Genomic DNA, 20,539 nt, shown 5'->3' with positions numbered 1-20,539 from the left:
TCAAAGATAATGCCACAAGAAGTAGTAATATACGAAGGGTTGTCCTGGTCAGCCTGCAAGATTACACGACAGAATAATAAAAGCAGAAGAAACAATCCCTGCAAGGCAGATGAGACACATGTCCTAAGACAAAACACGCACACACACAACAACAGTTTAAAAACGTGAAAAGATGAAAGCATATTAGACTTGGGGGTGGGAGGAGGAAGTCTGGAGGAAAAGAGCAACAGAATAGGCAGTTTCGCAGTAATTCCTAAGTATACAACAAAGATAATATTTTATAATTTTTGTACTATTATTCTTTTAATCCTGTTTATTACAATTAACCACCAGATAAATTTATCTTATTCAAAAATTCGTATTTACAGAGAAGAATACTCAACATTAGCAAAGGCATGAATGGGAGGGGAAAACAGCCTGAAGTTGTTAAATCAGAACAATGGTGTGAGTGACTGAATTTGACAAGAGATTTAGTTTCAATTAGTGGTATGAGCACTCAGCTTGTCTGTAAGGGACTCAACAAGCATATGTATTCATCAGCTGCTGCAAGATAATTTTAAGAAAAACTTGCTCACTTTCAGTAAAGTGACAATGGGAAAAAGACAAGAGGAAAAGATGAGGTTACATACAGAACCCCATGTAATGCTAGCCAAAGAATTTGATATAAGCAGGAAAGATTGTTGCTTCAGAAACCTAATTACGGCTTCACAAAATTATAGTATTCCAACGCAAACAATGTGTTTCAACTTGAAATAGGACAGCTTGCCAAAGACTACATGGCTATCTTAGAAGTTTCCATTATATACAACAGGCTCTTTTTGTAACCTATGCAAAAGGTCACAGTTCAATCAACCAAACAAAAACCCCACTAAAATCAAACAAAAACCCCAAAATGTGTCAAGTCAAGCACAAGTACATATCCTTATTCACAAATACTGTCACTCTGGAAAAAAAAAAAGTCTGAATGTTAAGCAGGATACTAATTATGCAAAAGTTAACTGAAATCACTAATGTGAGTTGCATTAGCAGCCAAGTTAACAAAACAGCATATGCACAGTCAGCAAGACACTGATCTTATCACTTGTATTTCAACACAGCTTGTGAATTTCCTATAATGATTTGGCTGGAGACAGAACTCAGATACAGAATCGAAGAAACAGCGTGGCAAAAAAAAGTGCTATGAAGTCTACATTTAGTCCAGTTACCCGCTGAAACCAACTTGTTGCTTCAAGTATGTTTGTTGATTAGGACACTTCGAGAAGTTTTGAAGTACAAAACAAGTGGCAGACTTCAAGTTGCAAAGAGCTTTGCTACTCTTTCCCCCCCCCACTCCCCCCACGAGTGCTAATTTTTTTTACCTGGAAAAATTAGAGCTAATAGGTCAGTTCAGAGCACATCACCTCATGATGCTCTCAGCTACACCAAGAACAGGTAAACTTACAGAAAAGAACTACCTGGTATTTTGTTAATTCTGCCTGCAGTAGTTTCACTTTGGATCTTTCTTGCTCTAATGCAGCATGAAGTACAGTTACCTAAAAACATACAGAATACGGATTTATAAAATATCCTTTACATCTGTAAATTTATTAAAGTCAAAGTTGATCTCCATTAGTATTGTGTTGGACAGACAAGGTAATACATGCTGAGTTCCAGAGTGGCTACCATTATCATTGTGCAAGAACTGAGAGTACAAGTAAAATATTCTTTAATGACTTTTATTTCCCAAGCAATATTTACTGGTTTACCTGTATAATGATAATCTACGAAGTTAGAATCTCTTCGACTTTTGGACTCTGCATTAATTTATTCCATAAAACACTTTACTAATATAGTATTATGCAACACAGACAAGCTTATTACATCACCCTCAGAAAATAGTACTGTGTTATAGGTAAGAGATTTGGACAAGTCAAGGGCTTAGAAGAGTCACTGCAGACCAAAAACTAAGCATAGGAGTCTTGAATGCTCTCTCCTGCAGTGAATTGCCAACTGACATGTCTTAAGTAATTTATAACTCACTTGTGTTTGTAAGCTTGAGATTAGAAATTAAACAAACACACACACAACAAACAATAAACAACTCCCCAAAACCAAAACTAAAAACAAACAAAAAGAAACCAAAAACCCACAAACCGCAACACATTAAAAAAACCCTCATCCAGTAAAGGAGGATAATCTCGAGCACCTTTCTGAGCTTTCTAGCTGGGTTTACCAGAGAATGATAATCCTAAGGTGCTATTCAGGGCAAAATTATTTCAAGTATGCTGAGGGCTGCTGTCTTTCTCAAAACAGTTCTAAGTGAGTTACACTGGAGATTTATATAATCAGTGTTCTCTGACTCTCTTAGTTCAGAGCTAAGGATTAAATGTAACATTTTCAAGTTTTGTTTCAGATTCCTTCCTCCCCACCTTTATCACTGCCTTAAATAAATAGCATATTTGAAATAGCTGTGAAAGTTTACATTTAGAAATCTTTGCTTACCTGTACAGTCAGTTCATTCTTTATAATTTGAGATTCTTCAACCTGTACGAGTATTTCTGCTTTGTCTTTCACTATAGAGAAACAAAGATAGAGCATGAGGATCCTTCTAGATTTACAGGTCTTCATCTGCAATAGCACTTTGACATCACTTCACTGTTTTGTAACCTCTAAATATCGCTCTCTTCACTAAAAGAACAGTAGATGTTGTAAATCAAAATCAGCTATTAGCTACCAGTGCCATTAGTAATAGCCTGAAAAGATCTGGAGATTAAACCTCACCTTTGCACTACTTACCCACAGTTAACCCTATAAACAGCATGGATTTTAGAGATATCCATTGCGAACAAAGTCCATCAAAAAACTGAATATTGGCAATGGATGAAGATTTTGGGATCGTAAGTTTTATATACAAGCTCAGTCATAGCTATGGAAACTTCTGTTTACTCAAATATGGAGATCTTAATAGTGGTTTGGGTTGGAACAGACCTTAAAGATCATCTAGTTCCAACCTCCCTGCCATTGGCAAGGACAACTTCCACTAGACCAGGCTGCTCAAAGCCCCATCCAGCCTGGTCTTGAACACATTCAGTGATGGGACATCCACAGCTTCTCTGGGCAGTCTCTTCCAGTGCCTCACCATGGTGAAGAATTTCTTCCTTATTTCTAATCTAAATCTACTCTGTTTTGGTTTAAAGCCATTACCCCTTGTCCTATCACTACATGCCCTTGCAAAAATCCCCTTCCAGCTTTCTTGTAGGTCCCCTTTAGATACTGAAAGGCCACAATAAGGTCTCCCCAGAGCCTGCTCTTCTCCAGGCTGAACAACTCCAGCTCTCTCAGCCTGTCTTCATAGGAGGGGTGTTCCAACCCTCTGATCATTTTCATGGCGCTCCTCTGGTCAGGTCAATGTCATTCTTGTGTTGGGGATCTCAGAGCTGGACACGACACTGCAGATGGGACCTCACTACAACAGAGCAGAGGTGCAAAATCACCTCCCTTGACCTCGTGGTCACGCTGCTTTTGGTGCAGCCCAGGACAGGGTTGGCTTTCTGCGCTGCAAGCACACATTGCTGGGTCATGTTGAGCTTCTCATCAACCAACAGATGTCTGAAATATTTAGCTAGTGTATGTGAAATATATGTGGATAACTTAAAATTCTCAATAAGAACAAACTCAGTTTTTTCAAGGCTCAAATCTGCCATAAACTTTCCTCTCCCTAAAATACCAAATACTCAGTCTGTAGAAAACCACAAAATTGTTCATTTTATAGTATGTTACTATTCTACAAACAAAGAAAAAACCTTCAGAACTTCACCTCTTTCCTCTCAAGGTGAAAATATTTCATCTTGGCTCAGACGATGACCCAAAGTAATAAAGTTCAAAGTTATATTTTTGCAGTGATCAGTCATATTATGAATGGTTGAACTAGCTTAGACATAATTTTTGTAAACATATATAAAACAAAAAAAAGACCTTTTTTTAGCTGAAAATGGATTCCAGAGAAGAAACTACATTCAAGAGCTAAATTAAGAAAATGAAAAGCAAAGGCAATTTTGTGACAGAATCAGTGTAGCTAGCATCATAGACTCAACTTCATCAACCAAGATTAGGAATATTAAAGGATAACTACACATAAGTATAAAGATGCGAGGATATTTACATCTATATGAGTGTATTTTTTTTCCACAAACTTTGATAACAAAATCTGAATCTTAAGAAACTTTTAATATTGTAATAACGGAAGAAAATTATGATACAGTAGCACATATAATCCTGTGGTTTAGCTATCCCTATTCATTGTGTGGCAAAAGAATTGCTTAGGTGTAGAATGATGTTTCCAACAGTTCAAAGCACAGCTTGCAAAGATGCAAGCACTGAAAAGTTTCCTCAAGTGTGTCTAAAGAGACAATATGATGAGATCAGTTCAGAACAGGTAGCTGTAACTAGCAAAAGAAAGACAAACTCCAAGTATCATTCTGCTTAAAACATAACTGAATGGTTTATATTTCAAAGAAACTCAACAAACAACTGATTGTTTGATTATATAATAACAGACATGCAGTAGTGTGTGGTCCAGCAAATTCAGTAGTTCACTGGAGCTGCTGACAATTAATAGCTTCTTAGCTCTTTATAGATGTCAGTGAGTCAAATTACTGTTTAAAAAGGTGGTTTAAAAGTTCCTCCCATGTTTTAAAAAGAACATTTAAGTTCCTGATAAAACTCTTACTTACTTTCACCTTCTTGCATCATCTTCAAAAGCTGTGCATTTCTTGCTTTTACTTCTTTATACTTTGCCTGTATTAGAGATTGAATTATTACATGTACTGAGAAAGCATCTATAGACTAAGCATGACGTAAAGTCAGACTTAGTTTAAAATGATCACTTCTGCAGATAATCTAATCATAGAATCATTTATGTTAGAAAAATCCTTTAAGATCGTGTATGTTTTAATTAAACCATAGCCAAAGGTACATTAGTTTCTTTCCTTTTCAAATCTTTACTACTCAAGAACCTATTTTTGCTGGTTTTTCCAATCTATCTGATATCACCACACTTTCTTCATCAGTTAGTCTTTTCCTTAATTGGCCACCAGTGTCAGTTCTAGCCAAGTATCTTAGCTGTAAACTTATTTTTCCTGTCACAAGTCTCTTCATAGTTTGCTCTTATAGGCGTTTGAAAAATGTTTAATGTTAGGCATATGAAAAAAAACCAACAATATATAGTTCTTAAATACAGAAAAGATTAGTAGAATTTAAATAAAAACCAAACAGGCTGGAAAAGACCCAAGAAAATCAAACTTTCTGCTCAAAGCAGAGCTAATTTCCAAGGCAGATCAGATTGCTCAAGATCTTGCCTAGTCTTAGATTACATATTTATTTTTTTGACCATGAAAACAGCAATACTAGAAAACAAGCAGTGACTGATATGCTAAATATGATGTTATTAATGGATGCTTTGTCTTGATTATTTGGATTATTTTTAGATGCTTAACGTACCAAAAAAGCCCACTTCATGTGGCACTGAAGAAATAATTTGCTCTGTGAATATGTAATCTGTGACCAATCCAAAGCATCTCTACAGATTGCTCACATTTTAATAAACACTTTGTTTCAAATGTATAGTAATGTTAAATTTTGTCTACTATTTGAAGGTATTATCAGCTTCCTACCTCCCACTGAGTTATTATCTTTTTCAGTTCCTCAATTTCTGCATCTTTCTTTTCAAGCTCAAGCTTTAGTTGTTCTGTTTTTCCGTCTTTCAAAACACTCTCCTGTAAGCAAGAAAACAAATTCTGAATAATTTAGTCATGTGAACCCAGTTATTTGGAAAGGCAATGTATATGTTAGAGGTTTTTTTTCATCAAAACTAAAGAAGTGTATGTGAATAGATACCAAAAAGATAAGAAACTCAGTAATAAATATTGCCATTTTCTGCAGAGCAAAAGTTATTTCAATCACAAATGTTTCATGTTAAAAAAATAAATAATTTAAATACCTCTTCAGATAGATAAAAGTATTACAGTGTTGTGTCTTTTTTAATTCTTTATCATGCTTTTAATTTGTGCTTTCTACTCAGGTGCTCCCTTCCGATCACTGAACAAGCTTCATTAAGCAAACTTCACTTCAGAATGTCTGCTGTTCTACATGCCTGGTTGTGTTCATGAGATGTGCAGTTATCTGTTTCACCGCCATCAGTGACAAGGACTCTCCTTTTCTCTCTTTCAAGTGCTCTGTGAACATCACCTTCCAGCCTGTTGAAAAATCCTCCATCATGCAATGAAGACTGGGAAGAGTTCAGGTCCTGTCAAAAAGTAAATTCTGTAACATATCTTCCTTTACATGTAAGGTAATATTGAGCTAGAAAACAACATGTTTAAAAAAAATGGCTTAAGTTATGGAAAAGCATCACATCTAGATATTGTTTTATGTTGTACATCCTGATAATACTGTGACTTCCACCTACAGAATATGGTACCAATTGAAGAGCCTAGAAATTAATCAACAGTTAACATTAGCTGATGATGAGATTACACAAAAGCATTAAGGTGGAATTTAATAGTTTTGCACTATGACTACACTAATTTATGTTTTATTTCACTGTTAATTATTCTCCCTTCTAGGAGTTTTAATATTTGGGGACTGCATAGTAGCATTGCACTACTTTCTTACATAATTTGCTTCTCTTTTTTGTACTAAAATTTTTATTTCCTAACATGCTTTTAAATTTCCAAGTTGCATCAAAGACTATCTGAAAACTAAAGAAGCAAGAGGTAGTTCTAAGAAAACCAACGCTGAGTTCTCAGTATACAAGAACTGTAGACATACATGTCTATTAAATCAGCACCTCTAAAAATTTTCCAAATGGAAAACAGTTTTAGAATTAATACATAATTGATTGTCACTACAGAAAGTGCCAAAGTAATTACCTTCTAAACAGAAAAGTTTTGTTTGCTTTGGTTTTTGTTTGTTTTTAGATTAAACTAGTTTAAATAAGACTTACCTCATGTTTTTTAGCAAGGTTATCTGAAAAGAACAGAAAAAATATTATGTCAGTATGTTACTCAAATATTGTACAGTCAGCTACTGAAACGACAGAAAAGTGTGTGTGTGGAAATCTATTGGAGTTCAACATGGACTCTCCTCTCGAAGTCACAATTAAAAAAAAAGTCATTACTAACGCATCAGAAGCCAAGATTATAAATCTGCTTTACATCAATCTCTGTATTTGCATCTTCACCCAGATCTTTCAGACTACCTAATCAAAAGCAGCATCCCATATTTGTTTGCTTCAGTGAAAGTGGAAGGCAATGTCTTTTGTAAACACACTTAAAGCATTTGTTGGTTTGTTTCTTTTTAAGTCTGTTTAGGCTTTTATAGCACAAATCTCACTGTATACCTGAATGCCTTCCATGACTTCCAGATTGCTCTGCTTTCAATCTTTTTCCTCTATTCCAATTATTTGGAAATAATGTGTTTAATAAATTGTGTAGATTTAGATAAAAACATCCATAAAAGAAAACCTTAGAAAACAAATTACTTTCTTCCTAACATCTACCTTGATTTCTTCACTAAAATTCAGTATCTCTGCTCTGCAGACACAGATGAAGTAATTTTAAACGTAAGTAATGCATATAATGAGTATATATATTTCAGTATTTACTCATCTTAATAAAAGTATCATGAAGAAAGGCAAACAATGACTTGCTGTTACCTAGGAAACACAGAAACTCAGTTGCCTAAGGAGTGCAAACACCGTAAAACAAAATAATCCACTTAGAATAAAAAAAAAAGTCACATTAAGAGTGTTTGAGTCCACCATCCACCCCAGGGATCCCACACGGAATTATGTCTTCCTGAAACTCGTTTCTTTTCCCCTGCTAATCTAACTAGCCCGTTATTACATAATAAACACTTAAGCTTTTAGACTTGGTAGGACACACTAACTGCCACTCATGTAGTGTTTGTTTAAACACGGTATTAATGAACAGAGACAGAAGAGCATTTTGCTGTTAGCACACACACTATGAAAATTCAGAATAGAACAGCTCATATGGTATGATAAGGCATACCTATATTACTGTCTGACTGAAAGTCTTTCAGAGACACAGTGAGAGGTTTGTCTTTTCCTTGCTGGTTCTTTTTCTTATTCACAGTCTTTGACTGAGATGAAGTATTTTCAACATTTTCACATTCCTAGAAGAATAAAGTCCCACTGGTATAATTTTCTTCAATACCCAAATATTTTTTCCTGAAGCTTTACAAAGAAAAGAAAAAAGGTGATAATACACTAAAGGAGGTTTTAGCCTGAACAGTAATTTGCAGGCTTCAGAATGGTTTAAAGAGTGCAAGACGTATCAACAACTAAGCATCAATTCTGTTCTGTGAAGCAGAGCATTGCTCTTCACTAAGCAGCAAATGAACTATTATATCAGCCTAATATTTCCTCAATCACCTACATCAAACTAATAAACTGAGCATATATGGTAGTCAAGTGCAGGAAACCAGAGTGCTATGCAATGTGGGTTAGTATTTTCTTTACAAAACAGAGGTCTACTGTGCCGCCTTTTTATTCTCAAAATATGCTTATTCATTCAGTAGAAGTCAAAGAGCTATTAGTGTGCAGCAATGCTCTACCAAATGACCTTACTTCTGTCGAAATCCGACAGCCTGGTACACGATAGCCCTTTGAACTGAAGTCCCACCACCCCACACATATACATGAACATTCTCTGCAAATGATTGATGTCCCAATTGTTAAAAATAACCCTAAATACTGATTCATTCCATATTTTAATAAATATCTAAAATACTCTTAAATGTTAAATCATCTTGAGAAAAAAAAAAGTTATATAGGAAGTAATGATGGAAATGGAGTGCTTTTCTTTCCATAGAAACATGGTTTGTTCAGTGTACTCATGTATTATGTATTTTGAATATATAGTATATACTTTAAATTATTCAGAGGTAATTTTCAAAAAGTCTAAAAAAGATGCTATGTCACTATGCCTGAAGATTGTCTTCCCTTTAAAAAATAACTTATAGTAAGTTAAAAATTTATAGTACTCTCCTCAAAAAAATGAAGTATTTTACAGAGATATTTGAACAAAAGCACACATGCAATTTTTATTTCTTTATGATGCATAATTACATTTAAGTTTAAAAATGTTCAGAACATTTCATTGGCTCCTGATTTATTGTAAATAAGAAGCAACTTCCTGTTAGAAATAAAAATTTCATCTTAGCGTACTTTTTCAGAACAATTCTTCAGTGTACCATAAGAATCACTCAGAAAACAGCTGCCTGACCAGCTAAGAAAATGTACACACACCTTATTAGAACTAAAATATTTACAACACTCAAAACAGAGAGAAAAGATGCTAGCAAAAATGCTAATAATTAAACCATAACTAAGGCCTAAGGACAAGTCAGTGCTTTGATTCTCTACTCTTCACATATGTTGGATTTTTTTCTGAGGAAGGTCAGGATCTCTTGTACTCAAAAAATTTCAATGCATTTACATGCCAAAAAAAAAGAAAAATTAAAGCTATTTTTCTGCCTCTACAGGCCAATTAAAAAAACCCACCAAAACACTTAATAATATTATAAATAGATTCTTTCCTATTCATTATTTCTCTGAACTCTTAAGCATCTGAACAGTGTAAGCAAACAATTTACATGAAGAAAATTCTACTTCTAGGAGGTTTTTGCCCTTTTTTTAAACTCAAACCTCAAACTTGTACAGCTTTTACATTAGGATGAATCCTGCAAATACCTTTTTGTGCTCTTCATATTCCAGTTTGCTTAGCAGTAATGCTTTTTCAAGATCAGCTTCAAACATTTCAGAGGTCAGCTGAAGAAACAGAATTCACATACTTCATGTGATTAGGTTGTTCAAAAAAAAAAGAAAAGCACACAAAACTAAGACCACACTAAAATTTCAGCTTCAATACATGTATCACTACAATTGCCAAAAAGCTAAGTTGAACTGATGTGACACATGGCATTATTAACAGCTAATACAGTTTTTTGTACCTTAAGTAATAAAATATCTTGCTTCAGGAAACTTTGTGATGGATGTAAGCATACAGTAAATCAAGCACATCTTTGTGTAATAGTTACCATCTTGATAATTTGTTTACATGAGATTTCTTTAAAGTAATTTTATTTTTAGTCTGAAAAATGAAAACCAGAGGATGTTGAAGGATGAAAATGGTCACTGTATACTACCACCACCCATACATTGCATAGAAAAGAATAGGTTAAGAGCACTTCCATTTTTTTTCTGCAACAGAGAGCTTCCAGATGTTTTCTCTGTCATTTCTGAGAAAAGGAAGTATGTAAGTCTTCTTGGAAGATGCAGAGAAAATTTGAAGCTTTCTAGGTGTGAGCTATTAAGAACTAGGAACAATACAACAGGAATGAAGGATGTGATCTCTCTTTTTTCCTTTGTTATAGGCAAATAGGTGAGTGCAGACAAGTCCAGCTCCTGCTGCACAGAATGTCAAAGGATTTAATTGAGAAGACCAGTACCAGCAACAGTTCAATGGAGCCAAAATAAAGAGATTTACCTAGAGAATATATATGCTGTAGTCAAATCAGACAGTGGATAATGTAAATGTATGAACAGTGAATAACCTAAGTTACTGTTTACAGCAAAGTTAACCAAAATGAAGTTGTTCTGAAACTCTGTTCCTTTGAGGTCTAGTGTCTTAAGGAATCACTACAACCCCCTGTGTAATGTGCTGCCAAATGCAAACCTTATTCTTAATCATAGCTCTCTCATTTTCATGCCCTTAAATGAAATATTGATTCATAAAAATAATTATGTAACCATCATTTTCTTGTTCTTTGAATTTCAAATTGAGGTTCTTTTCATTCATTCCAGAACAAACTGCAATAGCTGTTAGAGTGAATAATTACTTAAGTGGTCTGACTGTACTTTGCTCAAGCTGAGCTGTGTGATGTACACTACCTTTTTTGTCTATTGGAACTATATATTCTGAAAAAAATCTTATAAGTTCTCATATGCCTTACATATGCCTAAAAGTGATTATATGGTGTAAATGCACACACATTCTTCCTAATTGTTCAGCAATTCATATGATCAGTCTCAGACAAGACAAAACCAAAGGGTGGCTTCTAGTTGTCACCACAGTAAACCAGCCCTATTTGAGCCATTATTTGAAACACAGTAAAATAGCGCTCTCAGCACAAATTGCTACACGACTGGACACAGACTTGGCTGTACTGTCATCCCTAGCTGTGTGTTTGGTTTGTGGTTCAACCTTAGCATCATCTGGCAGCACTGTGCCTCACTGGCAAGGTTTTTGTGGCGGGTGGATGGGGAGATGCCACGGATCCCCCAAAGAGCACAGTAATTGCTCTAGAGTTATTTTTAAAATAAAAGAATCCCAAGGTAACTTCACAGACTATATGTCAACGAGATTGAAATTAATAAGAATTGTTTACAACTGAGTTTTTTTTGTCTGGCCATTTCACCATCCAGCAAATAGACCATAAAATTATTTTTTACCTGAAATAGTCACTTCATACCACATAGAATAAAAAAATCCTGACCTGCAAGTAGCGAACAAAGGAAATCTGTACCTTTAAAAGATAATTCTGAATTTAATTAGCTCTGGAAATTGTCAAGAGGATTACTAGGTCATTACTCCACTGCTAGGACAACCACCTAGAAGCCTGCAAAGTTAAGAACTTGTCTATACTCTGTTTAAAGAGGCACCTATACCAAAGCCTAAGCAACATACAAAGTTATCAAGGATAGAATCCAAATGTCAGTCTTTTGTCAATATGGCTTTCTGTATCATGTCTTAATGAGAACAAGAAGCAGTTCAACACCATCTTTTTTGGTGAGATGTAAGTAGAAAATTTATCTGTAAAAACACCTTAACTCCAGTTGTTGTCACTTATTAGCAATTTGCCTTGAAAAAGTTTGTGCAAAGTTACCCTGAAGTGCATCTTCAAGTGTGAGACAGCCAAAACTACCATCCACAGTAAATGAGTGCATAGCAGATAATTATTTTACTTAAAGGGAATTTAGAAATAGAGTACCAAAATATTTCTTTAAGCACCATCTGAAAAAATGCACTAGAACTACTTCTTTCTTTGTCCATCTATGATATTTTGGCCTAAAATAGTTGAAGTAATGCAAACAATTCAGAAAATTCATATAACTCCATGCCATTACAAAGACAGCAAACTGTTGTATTTGTTCAAGGCGAAGATTGTTTTACTGATTCGGATTGAGTGCATTTTGCTGTGTAAATTCTGTTTGTGGTAGCTTTGGTGAAAATACTACACAAGCAGTTGGCTTGATCTTCAAGTGTTCTTCAAGTGTTAATGAACCCTACTAACAATATTATTACCAAAAAGATGTTCTAACATTAAAAACCAGAGGTTCTTATGAACTAGTTATTTCATGCCTAACAGAACTTGCCAAGCCTGGTTTACTGTGGAACCGTACTGTATATCCATATATTGCTCCACCAAAACATCCCCAGCTTTGCTCCCATCACAGCATTTCACCATCCTTCCATGGTAGTACTTCTACTTGTTACTCAAATGATATAAATTCCTCTTAACCATACTACAGTATTCACAGTCCAGCTATGAGGTGTGCAAACAGCAGCCTGTGCTGACTCTATATCTAACAAAGGACGGGACCTGAATTTCCACTGAAACCTTTCCTTCTGTGGGGCAGTATTTTGTTCCTTCCTTTACAGCCATCTCTGTTTATCCATGAAGCTTAACTTTATGGAGTAACATATTTCAGGAAAGCCAAAGACAGTAAATACAGTAAGCTGTACTTGCTCATCTCTTTGTCTCCACTCCTGCCAATTTTCTTCCTGAGAGTCCTTCTGCATTGCAGTGTGCAGTTTTTGTTCATTTTGAGATAGGCAGCATCCATATGAGGACTTCTGAGGAATCTTTTTAAAAGCAAGGTTTCTGAGCTGAAAAACAGTTATTGTTAACATTAATGACAATGTTGACAAGTACACAGGAACAGTTTTAATGGACTAAGAAAGGCATTCAGATACATGTGCAAATAGACATGCATGTGCTTTACCTTACTCTGTTGTTTGGGATATGTTTTTGTTTAATCATTCACAGTACACACAATAGTGTAAAATGATGGAAAACTGTAAACCAGAAACACTACAGCTACATAACAATAAAACAATGAAAAAAATAAATATATGATGCTACCTGACAATACTTTCAACCAATCTTGATACATAAATGTGTCTGACAGATTTCATGCTAGATCAGATATTACAGTGTGCTCACACCTGACCCAAATGAAATACAATGCCAAAGAAATGGTGGTATACACAGAATGGGCATCAGCAGACACGCTAGATGTTCAGGTAGAAAAACGTGGACAGCCCTTACAGTTTGTCAACAATCTAAAGGTGTTCACATCTTAAGAAGCTGCAATAACAATTATTTCTAATCATTCCACCATATGGATACAACAGTATAATCTTAAAAATACCTTACATAATTATAAAATTTGATAGTGAACAAATAATCTGCAAATTCAGCAGCCCAATACTGAAAATATAATCCCTTTACCTCATTGGCCTCACTCTGCTGCTGTTCTTTCTTTTTTCTCCTTTTATTTCTTTTTTTCTCATTTGCAGATGATCTTCTTCCTGAAGCCTGAGATTTACTGGCACCTCGGCCACTTCTTCCTTTTCCAGGCTCCGAATCAGAATCACTTTCAACTCGTAGTAACGCGAAACGAGATGCAGTAGTGGGAACCGAGCTGATTACAGTAGATGCCATTGCCACATCTGAAATTCTACTGAGCTGGCTTCTTTTTAGTTATTAGGTTTCCTAAGAAAATAGCACAGAAATAATAATGAAAACAGTGGTAGACCAAATAATCAATAATTCACCTCTCTTAGCTAAAAGATTAGTATTAAAACCCCCCCCCCCCCACCACCACAAACACAAACTCTGTAATATTTCTTTATATTTTTACTAAGTTGTATTATCTTAAGTATTCAAACAAGAACTACCAAAGGAAAGAATAATCTATAAAACAAACATTATTTTAGGCTAATATATTTGTTCCTGAGAGATTATGTTTGATGGAAAAAACTAGTAGAAGGCTCTGAAAGAAGATGGCCTTCATGATCTGCGTGGGAAAAAGAAAGAATAAGAAATATATAGGAATAGTATAGGGCTCCAAAACTGTTTCAGATGCCGTCCTCACAAATCCATGGTTTGAAAACAAGTAGATATTATGCATATGCAGGCTTCAGTTTTGGGTAAGCAGCCGTATTTCCTGTTTTACAAGCGGTATCATTTCGTTCCCAAGACACTGGAGAACAATCAGTATTTGCCTCCTCAGGAAGGCAAACCCAGCACTGTGGCTCTTCCTGTTCTCAAACATTAGGCTCACCTGTCCCCACAGCACAACACAGAGGATGTGCTGGGGGGAGGCAGAAATGGGAAACACACACCTTCCATTGCCCCCTGTAGCTAGAACTGATATGTATATCCCCACTCCAAAGTACAAATAATTTATCTAGTGTAAAAGTTAAATTTTGGCATAAGAATATGTGGCTAATTTCAGTGTGTCCATGCAAAGTTTAGTGAATTAAGATAGGATTGAAAGTTAAGTTATTCCATTGGTGATTATAAATTTCAGGGAAGACGTCTAGATATGTTGATACACTGTGACACAGAGGTGTAGTGAAATAATACATAATTTTTGAAACTGCTGTTTGAAAGAAATCCTTACAGTTTGGCAAATGTGAACAGAAGAAGTTGAATGTCTGCCTAGATGTTCTACAAACATGTTGCTTGTTAAATACGATTACAGAAGAGCATGACGATCTACACAAATTTCGAGAGACTGTTGTAATTAAATTCCAGACTTTCTCAAGGAGAGACCTGTACAGGTGCTCTAAAGATGCTCAGACACATCAACACGAAACTGCTATGGTAAATGGTCACCATTGTGCCCATTACCCAAAAGAATTATTAAAAAGGAGTATTACATTTTGTTCCTCAGAGGTGAAAGAGAATGAGCAAGTAAGCTACCACTGTCCTTCAAGTTTACCAAAGACAAAGGTTACAGTGAACAGCATTCTTCTCATACAAAAGTTACCATACTCTGTTTCTCTCAAAAAAGGAAAATGAAGCTGATCCGATGAAGCTGGTTGTATCCTGAGAATAAAACAAACTGGACATCAAATTGTGAATCTACTTGATGCTTATGTTCAGACTCTAATTGGACCACAACAGTGGATCTAAAAATACTCACATTAGTCACATCTAAAACACCGTAAGTAATTAGAACTTGTTAACTTCTTTAAATGATTAAATAACAGGGTAAGTTTGGATTTTCCTGGGTTTGTGGTATGTTTTTAAAATGCTTTTTAATACTCAGTAACTATAGTTACCCTACTTAGGAGTTTAGTTACAGCAGAAAGATGTTGTGCTCTTACTGCCTGAACATGCAGTAAATTGAAATCTGAAACTCAGAGGAAAGATTAATCTTCAGAGAACAGCACCAAAGCTAAGTGCACACTCGCGCTATAACATGAACTTACAAAACTAGATGGTGCTCTTGGCACTACATGAGACTACAACACTGGAAGTTTGTAAACTTTCTACAGTATTTGGCTTTTGAAAAAAAATAGCACACTACAGGATGACTCTAATCAGTCAAAAGCTTGGAATTTCTAGTCTCTATCTACTTACTGTGATGTATTTGGGCTTTTATACACCCAATTTCATAACACAGTCTTTATTAAATTGTCAGCTGCTAATGGTGACAAATACTCCTTTTACCCATACAATTTTAAAACATTTCATGTTTTCGAGCTCCAGTGGTAGCAGCTAGATTCTTTGGCAATAGAGTTGAAGAGAAAATGTTGTCAGGGACAATTAGTAGTTCCTTTAGAACAAAGATAAAGATGAAAAGAGGTTGGACTCAACCATAACAGCTAAATCTCTACAATGTTATGAAATATGGCTGCAAACTCCCCTCTCTCTTTTCAACAAATACAACAAAAATACAACAGGTATACTTTTGCAGACTACATTTGGCAAGCAATTAAGTGCCCAACTGATATTAAGCAAGTACTACCCACAGAATTCTGCTGTTGTAATTCACTGAAATATTTCAATAACAAGATGAAATTTATTTACAGAAGTTTATTCCTGAATTACATTTGTTTCGACAAAACAGAAAAATGGATAGTAATGGGCTAGTAGAGAAAACTGCAAACACATGAGATTATTATTTTTCCAGTTAAGTCTGGAAGAGCTGTTAACATTGCTAACTCGGACATTTCAATACAGCTATTTATATTACAGCAGGATCTCATTATCCCACTTCTGCAACACTTAAAAAGACGGATGCAGTGATTCACTAAGGCCTACCACCATGTCATACTTCAGATTTTAATGCCACATCTACAATTCCGACAGACAAATTTTACCAAGTACCAATGGGCTGATCTCAAAAGCTTTCAGCAAAGCATAAATGCTTGTCACCCCTTTTACAAGATTTTTTTCCCCCCCTTTAATAGAATTATAATTTGTGTCGTTCTTTATATTATAGATATGATCAGCCTTATAAAATTAAACCATTAGCATTATTGAGCTTGAGGCTATGCTCAAAGAGGCTTTTTGATGATACATAAAAAAGCATTCAAATACCACAGAGTGTTATGTAATTCCACAGATCAAACTAGGATCTGAAAAATCATTTCAATGTTTACAGTGGCTGCAAGAGCTTGGCAGTCTGCAAAATGTTAGGTATGCATAACAGTCAGTTGGCCAAAGCCCATCTAAACGCAAGACAATTCCTTTCCCTATGATATGGAGTAGAGTGAAAATCTCCAAGAGGAGCAAAAGAAAGCAGAGTGTGCTTGTGACATCTACACAACTCATTAATACATCAAGCCTGCAAGTTAAAAAAAGACCAACAAACGAACATCAATACTTGAAGCTGTTTCCATGTGTCATGCATTAGTCTTCTGAAAAGACTTTCTCTAATATACACAGCCCTTCGTTTTTCTGTTGATAAAAAGATCACTGACTAGATGATCTTTCGAGGTCCCTTCCAATCCCTAACATTCTGTGATTCTGTGATAATGGATTTTGAAGCTGCAACATCACTATGGCATCAACACACAGGTGGCAGTAACAAATGAGCCCGTTTCAAAACTTTCTGCTTTGCAAATCTCTAGCAGACAGCGTTCAACTGTCTCTGCAATCTGTTTCAAACTATAAAGTTCATGAGAAGAGCTGCTGCAGCCAAAATGACATATTATTCAGACTATCAACAACCTAAGATAAGCACGATACACCATACAATTTCCAGGCAACATAAAAGCATTTGTTACAGCTCACAAGTAGTATTATTTTTTGGTCCTCTACTCATTCTCAGGTCATACCCTTCTATAAATCATGTCAGCCTACATGAACAGATTATTTTGGAATTTGATTGGTCCCATTTATGAAACATGTACTGTATTACTTTAGCGTGTCTGATACAGTGATTTGTAAGCACAAAATGCTTCCTCTGCCTTAAGTTCTTGCTAAAAAATGAGACATATTTAGAAAGTTGAATTGTGATGTGACTGAAGAGAAACAGTATCTTTTCAACTTCAGTTCCCTGAAGTGTAATAAGTGTATTTTGAATCATAAGATCTGCCCATGCCCTGAAGAGCTTCAATCTCGTTTTAAACATGATGTAACAAAGACTGCAGTAATAAAAGTAACACACTTACCTGGTTATCACCAGAACTTGAAATCCCTTTTGTATCAGCTATATACATTTACCCACATGTTGCAGGCAAAATAGCGTTTGAAACACTTGAGTTTTAAAAGCCCTACTGTAAACTGTCCAAATACGTATACTAAGAAGAGTTTAGCATGCATCCGCAAGCTTGTTTTGTTTGAGCATCAGCAGCTCCCTGTCCTGTGTGCAGCTTTGCACATGTGCATGGCTGACCACTGAATCTGCAAGTGTTCATGCACCTCTAAGAAGTGAGCGGTACCCACATCAGAACCTCCAGTCTGATGCCAGCAGTACATCTTTAAGCATCTGTGAAATAACCACATAGCTTCAAATACTATTTCAAGGAAAACATCCAGAGGAGCCCAAAAATATAACTCATTTCCTACCTAGCAACTCTCATCATCAAATAAACCACTAATAAAGATAAAAATGTTAGAAAACCTTTTAAATAGTGTATTGTCACGCTAGAGCTTCTTCCCACCTACAATCTATTTGTTCCTATCACTAAAATACATGTTTATGATAAACTACAATCAATATATGTTCTTTGCAAACACCTGAAGTATTGACTGATTCAGTACTTGCTTGTAAAACTGAAATAACACTAAGATACACATTTACAAATAAAGAAACATGTCGATTCCCTTCTGGCACTGATCAACCTTCACATTTCTGCAAGTTACAAAATGATCTTTGCCTGTTTACACATTTACCACAGCAAGCTCAGTCTATTTTTCCCTACCAGTGCACATACAGAAGTTTTGCACAGGAGGTCCTCCCACTTGGACAAGCTCTCACCATCTAAATTGCTTTTAGTTTATGTGATCTGATCAAAAGCTATAAAACTGCATTAAACTGCTCCAAACCATTATAATTACTTAAAATCACCAGCCTGTCAATGAGCTTCACAAGTAACTTTACAGCCAAAAAAAAAACCACCGCAAACCAACCCACCACCCTGGTTCAGAAATCTGCTTGAGATTTGCAGCACTGGCATACAGGGCAGCAATAAAACCAGGACAAGTAAGGGGCCTTGCACAGCTGGAAAGGGAAATATGATGCATGTACTGCTGTGCTTTGGGAAAAAAAAAAAAAAAAAAAATCATCAACATTCTTGAGGAAGAATGTTTTTTAAAACATGTTTTAAACTCAAGACTAAAAGGTGAAAGCAACCAGGCAAGTCTGACTTCAGTTTGAGCACAAAATACTGATTGACAGTGTGACCACCTTACTTTTCTTCCCCTTATTCCCACCTCTTCCCTCCCCTCCAAAAAAAAGTTAAAGGACGTGAGTTAAGTTTAAAAGTTCTAAAGTTAGGAACTCTATCTAACAAACTTTGAAACTCCACACTCACACAGTATCACAGTATGTTTGGGACTGGAAGGGACCTCAAAAGATCATCTAGTCCAATCCCCCTGCTGGAGCAGGAACGCCTAGGTGAGGTAGCACAGGAACATGTCCAGGCGGGTTTTGAACGTCTCCAGAGAAGGAGACTCCACAACCCCCCTGGGCAGCCTGTTCCAGTGCTCTGTCACCCTCACTGAGAAGAAGTTTTTTCTCAAATTTAAGCGGAACCTCTTGTGTTCCAGCTTGATCCCATTACCTCTTGTCCTGTCATTGTTTGCCACCGAGAAGAGCCTGGCTTCATCCTAATGGCACTCACCCTTTATATATTTATAAACATTAATAAGGTCACCCCTCATTCTCCTCTTCTCCAAACTAAAGAGACCCAGCTCCCTCAGCCTTTCTTCATAAGGGAGATGCTCCACTCCCTTAATCATCTTCGTTGCCATACTTGCAACAGTAAATTGTTGCACTCAATTTACTGTGTGCGACTAAGGCAATAAAAAATATTAGCACTCCCAGATACCAATACATACCAGTATCCTTCAGACGCTAATATACATTAGTAACCTTACATGACCAACCAACCAGTGATAAGTAAACACTATGTCCCAATTACGTTCTGGCTTCTAACTGCTATCGGCATTTTGGCTGCAGCGGAATTCTCCGAACGCCCCTGTGGGTGACACAGCGCGGAGACACGAGCCCGCCCTGCGCCACGACCTAACGTTCGGGGAGAAGCGCCCGCACCCCGCGTCCGGCAGACACGCGCTCCGTCCCGCGCACGGTGCGTTTCCCCGTCACGCGCGGGGCCGCGCAACCCGGCACGTTCCCGCGCGGGAGCGGGCGGCGGCTCCGCGCACACGCCAGGGGCGCGTGGGAGGAGGCGCGAAGTTACCGCGGGACAGCCCGGCCCCGCGCCCTGCCCGCCGCCGCCAGACGACGGGCGCTCACCCCCGCCCGCCAACCGCCAACCGCCCCGCAACCGGCACCGGCACCCGCAATCACAACGGCTCCCGCGGCTGGGGGCGCCGCTCTCCCGCCGGCGCCCGGTGAGGCCCACTCGGAAGGGGCCACTGGGAGGCTGACGCCCACACCTCCCCCGCCGCCACAGGCCCGCGGGCAGCGCAGGGTACGGCACGGCAGGGGAAAGCAAGCGGGCAGCGGCGGGCGCCCCCCACGGGACACTCACTCCGGTCGCGGCGGCAGGGGGAGCAGAGCGGCCGCGCTGCTGCCCCGGGGCTGGCGGTTGCACGGCGGCTGGGCCGTGGGCGGGGCGGGCGCTGTCGCCGCAGCCGTAGCGTCTCTGTCCCTCGCCCGCTGGTTGGTTGGGCCGTGTCGGGGCGGCGTTAGTGACGGCTCCCGGCAGCGCCGGCCCGTACGGGCTCCCGCCGGGGTCAAACGGCGCCAGGACGCGGGGCGGCC

General features: G+C 37.4%; 1 protein-coding gene and 1 long non-coding RNA gene across 4 annotated transcripts in view; one reads left to right on the top strand and one right to left on the bottom strand.

Moving 5' to 3' along the window:
* The window catches only part of LOC110364342 (uncharacterized), a 20,150-nt gene extending 7,334 nt beyond the window's left edge, over window positions 1–12,816 (top strand). Inside the window, exons 2-3 of the long non-coding RNA XR_002423055.2 lie at window positions 6,059–6,328; window positions 10,438–12,816. This is a non-coding gene — a long non-coding RNA (uncharacterized LOC110364342). The remainder of the gene's footprint in view (window positions 1–6,058; window positions 6,329–10,437) is intronic.
* The window catches only part of GKAP1 (G kinase anchoring protein 1), a 21,234-nt gene extending 695 nt beyond the window's left edge, over window positions 1–20,539 (bottom strand). Inside the window, exons 1-11 of one of the 3 annotated variants that reach the window (XM_065045907.1) lie at window positions 20,307–20,539; window positions 13,579–13,842; window positions 12,810–12,953; window positions 9,755–9,832; window positions 8,052–8,175; window positions 6,983–7,005; window positions 6,131–6,283; window positions 5,652–5,753; window positions 4,713–4,776; window positions 2,482–2,552; window positions 1,455–1,532 (exon numbers count right to left, since the gene is read on the bottom strand). In XM_065045907.1, the coding sequence (XP_064901979.1) occupies window positions 1,455–1,532; window positions 2,482–2,552; window positions 4,713–4,776; window positions 5,652–5,753; window positions 6,131–6,283; window positions 6,983–7,005; window positions 8,052–8,175; window positions 9,755–9,832; window positions 12,810–12,953; window positions 13,579–13,791 (1,050 nt within the window). In that variant the 5' untranslated portion in view covers window positions 13,792–13,842; window positions 20,307–20,539. The other 2 variants (XM_005510026.3, XM_065045908.1) reach the window with 2 other exon arrangements.

This window comes from Columba livia, chromosome Z (genome assembly GCF_036013475.1).
Source record: "Columba livia isolate bColLiv1 breed racing homer chromosome Z, bColLiv1.pat.W.v2, whole genome shotgun sequence".
Taxonomy (NCBI): Eukaryota; Metazoa; Chordata; class Aves; order Columbiformes; family Columbidae; genus Columba; species Columba livia.
This window is presented reverse-complemented; position numbering and strand designations above follow the sequence as displayed.